The sequence below is a fragment of the Penaeus chinensis genome, chromosome 19 (genome assembly GCF_019202785.1).
Source record: "Penaeus chinensis breed Huanghai No. 1 chromosome 19, ASM1920278v2, whole genome shotgun sequence".
Lineage (NCBI taxonomy): Eukaryota > Metazoa > Arthropoda > Malacostraca > Decapoda > Penaeidae > Penaeus > Penaeus chinensis.
Window position 1 is genome coordinate 12,284,290 of NC_061837.1, and position 7,298 is coordinate 12,291,587.

The following is a 7,298-nucleotide window of genomic DNA, read 5'->3' on the forward strand; positions in this document are numbered from 1 at the left end:
GAGAGAGAGAGAGAGAGAGAGAGAGAGAGAGAGAGAGAGAGAGAGAGAGAGAGAGAGAGAGAGAGATTAATCAGATGGTTTCTATCTCCTTTTCTATCAAGAACAAAATGTCTAATTTTTCTCATGGTTATTTCATCAGAGTAGATATTACTTCTAGAATAAGAACTCTCGTTTTTTCCATGGCATATTCCTTACCGCCAAACTCCAATAAACATACAAAATCAAGGACACATTATAGCAATATACATTACATGATTTTTCATTCAGTGCTGTACTTCCTTAAAGAAACTTATATAAAACTGTCACTCTGATGTTATGGACACAAATACTACATCAACAATATAATGATAATAACAACTAAGAATTTGTATTAGACATCCTTAAAAGACATTCATCACCGTACTATTGATGCATTTTTTATATTTGTTCAGTTAACACAAAATCAAAGGCTAATTCATCACTTAGAAACAACATGCATTAGATGGTTTATTCTCCTTTCTCTCACAAAAAAAAAAAAAAAAGTTTTAAGATCTATCATGGTTATGTTGTCAAGCAAACAATATCCCAAGAAGAAAAAACTGTCTTTTCTATGGACAGGGCATAATTGGCAGCCCCAAAATCTAGACCACTATACGTATTGAAATGATTAATATAAATCCAAGGTATATCAAGAAAGACTGAGAGAACTACAAACAATACTATAGCGAAACATGTAAATTATTGTCTTCTTTTTTTCTTGACCTATCTCGGAGACTAATTAACGTTTTTTTTTATTTTATTTTATTTTTTTTTTTTTGTGAACGGTTAACTAGCGTTGAACATCATTATAAGGTTCCCTCCAAATTGACTACGCAGCACGTCTATACCCTGTTTCCGTTACCTAAGGAAGCCTTAGAAATCCTCGTATTACATTACTAGAGTCGAATTTAAGACTTCAGTATGTGTACCAATGCGAGAAGTGATCTGATTCACCTGACGGACCGACAGTTTCTCTGGGAGAATAATTTGAAATATATCTTCTGCTACCACATACAGATTTGTCAGTTGCCAGTCTTTCGGGACAATCATCAATCAACCTCTAGGCCGGCTGAACCCAGAAATGTTCAGTGGGACACTGTGAAACCCTGGCATGGTGATTAAGACACTGCCAGAATAGGTAGAAACGTTTCGAGCATAAGGTAATGGTTTCGATAATAATGTATATATGTTTAATAACGTTTGCGCCATTTCGAGCTTATGTAGAATGAGAATAAGGATAAGCGGGTGATATAGACCCCGTGTTGCGATGCATACTCAGTTTCTTATGCTCCCCGTCCTATCTCTGTACCATCATCTTGTAGAGGGAGTGCGGGCTTTAGCACTAGTTTTCTGTATTTGCAGATAGGAGTTATGCAGTACGCTCGGTCACTTCCCCACTTTTAGTATCTTTTAAAAAACACCAATGATTTATCTTGTGACAGAGATCAGGAAATAGGGTTTCCTCTCACATCTAAGCAAAATCGTTTGTTTCCCAGAGGTGTTGCGGCTAAGTTTCCATAACCATAGTGTTTAGAAAGATGACACTTTTAAAGGTAGTTATTCGTGTCTTGCACTAGACAAAACGAAGTGTCAGTTTGCCAACGGCATGGGTGCTTGATCCAATTTTCATAGTAGCTGCAGGATTCCATGAAAGCGGTGGAGTAACCATATTCACTCAGTTTTTTTTCGCCAAACGAAGGGTTAAATAGTAGCAGCGAATTAGTATCCGTTCATCTGGAGAAAGACATGTTTATTTAAAGTAGGTTACCTTAATTCTAGTAATAAAAAAAATAATCAGCACTCTATGTTCATTCATCATCAGTAAGACTAAACGACGGTTACATAAAAAAATAATAAACAAAAATAATGTATGCTGTTTCATAATGTGACTATATTATTTGAGTGGTAGCATACCAGGCAGATTTACGAAATGTATGTAATACTTAATGTTTGGAAAATTACCCTAATCTAAAGTGTAAGTAGATATAGTATCCGAGGTCCTGAGATATGCAGACAAATAAACACACACACACACATACATACATATATATATATATATATATATATGTGTGTGTGTGTGTGTGTGTGTGTGTGTGTGTGTGTGTGTGTGTGTGTGTGTGTGTGTGTGTGTGCGCGCGCGTGTGCGTGTGCGGGTGCGTGCACGTGTGTGTGTATGTATGTATGTATGTATGTATGTATGTATGTATGTATGTATGTATGTATGCATGTATGTATGTATGTATGTATGTATCACACAAACACATGTATATATATACGTATATATACATATGTATACATACATACATAAATATATATATATATATAGAGAGAGAGAGAGAGGAGAGAGAGAAAGAGAGAGTGAGAGAGTAATGTTTTTTCTCGAACACATAATCTAATTTAATTTAATGTCCCTCTTACGGGTGGCTAAAGGCCTATTCACATTATTCATCACGTCACCGTCTCCTCACGTCAGGATATCGTTTCGTCTGAATTTCTTCCATGTAATCATATGGACCTATTCAACCAAACGGTTCGTCACCCTCATATTACGGCACCGTCATGTTACGGATTATTACAATGAATATTTTGACGTGACGTGACGGTGTCGTGCCGAAACGCTGACGAGAGTGAACGGTCAATCGCTGATCAACAACCGCAGGAACTAAAGAGCCTTTTTTGGGGGGATGAAACAAGTCTGTTCAACTTATTAGGCAATACGGAGAACTTTTTGACACGTCAAACAGGAGATATAGTCACAACTTATTCAAAGATACACTGGAATAGAATAGGATAAGAACTAAACAAACTAAGAAAAAAAAAATTCATTACACTTTTCATATTTGAGATAAGTAATATAACTTTTAAGTATTATGAATCACTGATAACATTTCTCATATTATGTGATATAGCTCTGAATCTAAGTATTCCTTTCCTTTTAAATGTTTAAAATCACTGATAAATTTGAATCTGAACTCAGTGCGCGGTTACTGATTACTGAAGAGAGAGAGAGAGAGAGAGAGAGAGAGAGAGAGAGAGAGAGAGAGAGAGAGAGAGAGAGAGAGAGAGAGAGAGAGAGAGAGAGAGAAAGAGAGAGGGAGGGAGGGAGGGAGAGAGAGAGAGAGAGAGAGAGAGAGAGAGAGAGAGAGAGAGAGAGAGAGAGAGAGAGAGAGAGAGAGAGAGAGAGAGAGAGGGAGAGAGAGAGAGAGAGAGAGAGAGAGAGAGAGAGAGAGAGAGAGAGAGAGAGAGAGAGGGAGGGAGGGAGGGAGGGAGGGAGGGAGGGTGGGAGGGAGGGAGAGAGAGAGAGAGAGAGAGAGAGAGAGAGAGAGAGAGAGAGAGAGAGAGAGAGAGAGAGAGAGAAGCAAGCAAGCAAGCAAGCAAGCAAGCAAGCAAGCAAGCAAGCAAGCAAGCAAGCAAGCAAGCAAGTAAGTAAGTAAGTAAGTAAGTAGCGGTAGTAGTGGTGACAATGAATTCAATAATTGTGTAATGATTGTAATAGCACGGATACTAATATCAGCAAGCCTACATAATATTATGATAATAACAACAACAATAATGATAATGATACTAATGATAATAATTTTGATAAGAGATAATGATAATGATAGTGCTAAAATTTGAGAACGATTGCATTGTACACACATACACCATTTTCCTGGAAAATATCTAATAATGTAGTGTGTAAGGCATATTTTACAGATAAAACGCACGTTACAATTATAAGATTTACACGCATATATGTAATACATAGTTGTTTTTATCAATTATTTCCTTTTTCACTTCTACTCATACTTTTACATGTACGGGATACAGTAGCTACGATATATTCAGGGTTCATTTTGTTTTGTGGGAAATTACTTTATGACTGGCTCGGTTTCACTATTATAGAAACTACGATATGTGTAGAAAAATCACGTTACATCAAATCACGTTACATCAAACTTCCATGGGGGTTTTCTCTTCCCAATTATAATATGAAACAACAGGGACCAATAATTCATATAATCAGTAACATATTCTTACCAAATTGATGAAAGGGAAAGAGAGTGGTTGTAAATGCAGCATTGGTGCGAGCGAAAACACAAGGCAAAAACACCATATTTGATAATGGCGATAATGATGGCCTAAAATAGCATGAGTAATATCGATAATTATTTTACAACTGGTCGTGATGGAGGTTGATGAAATTAAAGTAGTCCCCCATAAAATTAATTCATAAAACGCCAAAGTCGTTTTCTCTTCCATTTGTAAATTCTCTTAGAAAACGACCAAAACGGAATATAAACAAGCAGAAACTACAGGTCAGAAATTAACTCATTCCGGTATTGAATTAGTATCAAAACAAATTTGAAACCATTGATACATTTCGCCTATAGATGTAGACTAACTTCAAGCTGAATAATTTAGCGTATGTGAAAGGAAAACCTAAATTAGATATTCTATTGTGCTTGTACCGGTTTTGTGTTCACTTATCGTTGTTTTTAAAAGTAGTTTAAACATTGATTGTTTTAAAAAAAATATGAATGTTTCACCAATAATAATTCTTGAAGTGGTGAATATGAACTAACAACTGCTTTCTCCAGAAACCAATCCGCCTCGTCCTTCGGTTTTTGGAGGCCAACGATTATTCACATATATGTTTATGTATATTCTGGCAACATAGAACTTACCTGGGACAGTTTCATTATTTAACAGTTTTCTTAGGAGATCATGAAACTCTGTCTTGCCAGAATATATGTACTGGAAGGTTGGCTCTAAAGTGGGTAGATTCCATGTTTGTTTCTAAAAAAACAATGTAACAGAATAGAAGTTACCAGAAGTAAAGAATATTGTAATGGGACTAATAAGGGACAATGTAAGATGAGGCAGAGTTTGATGCTGTACTTGGGAATGGGTAGCAAGGGTGAGGGGTGCCAGGGAGCAGGGACTGTGCCAGGGCCTTGGCTGAATCCAGAATTGCTGTGTCTGGGTCGGTGAGACCCAAGTTGATAAGTCTGGAAATCACTACAGAGCTCATGACAGAGTGAGCTGATGTTCCTGGAAAACAGCTGTAGGTTAGGCAGGCAGGGAGTGACTTCAGGTCAGCTAGGGTTCTAGTGTGATGGATGTGAAGCATCAGTGCCAGGTGATGCAAGGTGTAATTAGATTGGGCAAGAAGGGTGCTCTGTTTGAGTTGGTCAGGTAATGTGTATGTAGTTCACAAATGCTATCATTATTATTGTTATTACTATAGAATATTATAGGTTGGTTATTATTGACAGTATGGATTCATTAAGCTGGGGCAAATTGATGATTTTCTTGTAGAGGACAAAAATTGCAGTTGTTGGTATGAAAAGTAATCTGCAGACAATATTTGTTGAGGGCTGTGGGGGTTGGAATCCCCATTGACCCTCCCCTTTGAAAGTGCCCGCAGGGCAAAGTCAGTCATACAACTTAAATTGTTGAAAAAAAATTTGATTTGAAGTTGGGACTTTCTCTCTAGCAAGTGCATCTGTATTATAAAGAATTACCTGTAGGTTTTAAATTTTGTTTTGTAGTTTGGTAATACAGACATATTTTCAGATTTCTGGAGAGAGGCATGGGAACATTAGCAAGAATTTCGAGAAGGCTTCATCATATTAGCAAGAATTTCTTGTCTCCTCTGCAAGGTCAGTAGCTTGTTTTTAACTTGTAAACAGCTGCACATCTCTTCAGTATGTGATCAGTGAACTTCCTCTTGAGAACACTGATTGCCACATTGTCAGGTCTATATGTTCACCAGTTGATACCAACATTTATAGCTAAAAGTGTCATTATGCATTGAGAATGCCTGGGGATGTTCAACATGTACACATGTAGTCTCACATCCTCATATACTGAAGGGTCTCACAAACTAGCTGTATCCTTAGTATGTTATATACCAAATGTTGCTGATCTAATAATAGAAATAGTATGATACATCTTGGTTTCACTCTTCTTGGGATGAGTATATTTGAACTATTTTAAACTTTTATTCCTTTATCTTTTATCTCTTGTCTTTTTAATATATTGACCATAGGCTGTGGAAAACTGAATGAAAATGATCAGAAAGTACTCAGTGGATTCCAGATCACTCTCAGTCTGCCATTATTATGAACCTGTTTTTGGAGGGGATTATTCTTATATTAATTGTATATTAATCCATTGCCACTGGGGATTTAATGTTCTTACATGCCATGTCTACTTCAGGTTTAATTTAGTATGCTTAGTCACCAAGGAGTAATATACTAGTCCTCCTTATCTCACCAGTTTACCCTTTTCTGTGATTTTTAGAAATATAGTTTTTTTATTTTATATTACTATTAATATTGTTAATAACATCATATAATAATAGCAGCATAAATATTGAAAATATTAGAATAGATTAGAAAGTAGCAAACAAAATAAGAAGTCATCAACAGAGAGAGACAGAGACAGACTTTATGGATAATGGTAATATTAAAACCATATATGTTGACAGAAACCAGAAAGGAAGGAGTACGTGTTGACATCCATGCATCTTTATCTACAACAAGCAGGAGATTTGATACTTCTTCAGAAAATGATGAAACGGGAAAGCAGACCAGTCTCAGTATTAAAAAGACACCAGAAACGCCATTGCTTAAGCAGTTACAAGCACGGATAAAATTCTCAGGTATTGCTTGTTTTGGGAAGAGTTTGTGTGATTATTGACACTTTTATTAGGAATGATAAGTTTATAATTCAGTCTGTCTTTTCAGGACCATTGACAGTATATGACTACATGAAAGAAGGGCTCATAAACCCATTAAGTGGGTATTATGCAGCTGGCCAAGATATGTTTGGCAGTAAGGGAGATTATACTACATCACCTGAAATATCTCAGATGTTTGGTGAGGTATGTCATATTTCTCTCCTTTGCTCTTCCCCTCACTCTTTTTTCTCCTTTCATTTTTTCTCCTCCTTCCCTCTCCTCTCTTATCATCTCTGTCCTGTCTCTTATTCTCTTTCCCCCTTACTCTCCCTTTCTTTTGATAATATTGTTTTAGATGGCTAACAAGTGTATGTATCTGTTTCCTAAGTTGATATAGACCTTTCCTGTAAAATCAGTTTTGTTATATTCTCAGCATCAAAAGTAGGGATTTTAGGGTGACTGTCATAAGACCTTATTAATCTCTTGAATATGATGATACTTCATTGACATCATACTGTTAAACAGGAGTTTTCTTCTAATCAAGAGATGACCTCCTACCTGAAACCAGAGTACTGATTTAGAGAGGTTGGTGGTCCAGGGAGACTTCTATTTA

The 7,298-nt window shown here is 36.4% G+C and overlaps 1 protein-coding gene across 4 annotated transcripts in view; it reads left to right on the forward strand.

Annotated features, from left to right (window-relative positions):
- Positions 1-4,252: 4,252 nt before the first annotated feature.
- The window catches only part of LOC125035145 (protein arginine methyltransferase NDUFAF7, mitochondrial-like), a 6,821-nt gene continuing 3,775 nt past the window's right edge, over positions 4,253-7,298 (forward strand). The window contains exons 1-4 of one of the 4 annotated variants that reach the window (XM_047627342.1): positions 4,253-4,316; positions 5,578-5,663; positions 6,494-6,667; positions 6,753-6,889. In XM_047627342.1, the coding sequence (XP_047483298.1) occupies positions 5,594-5,663; positions 6,494-6,667; positions 6,753-6,889 (381 nt within the window). In that variant the 5' untranslated portion in view covers positions 4,253-4,316; positions 5,578-5,593. Of the gene's footprint in view, positions 4,317-4,403; positions 4,424-4,628; positions 4,775-4,938; positions 5,197-5,577; positions 5,664-6,493; positions 6,668-6,752; positions 6,890-7,298 lie in introns of those variants that run through there. The other 3 variants (XM_047627344.1, XM_047627343.1, XM_047627341.1) reach the window with 3 other exon arrangements.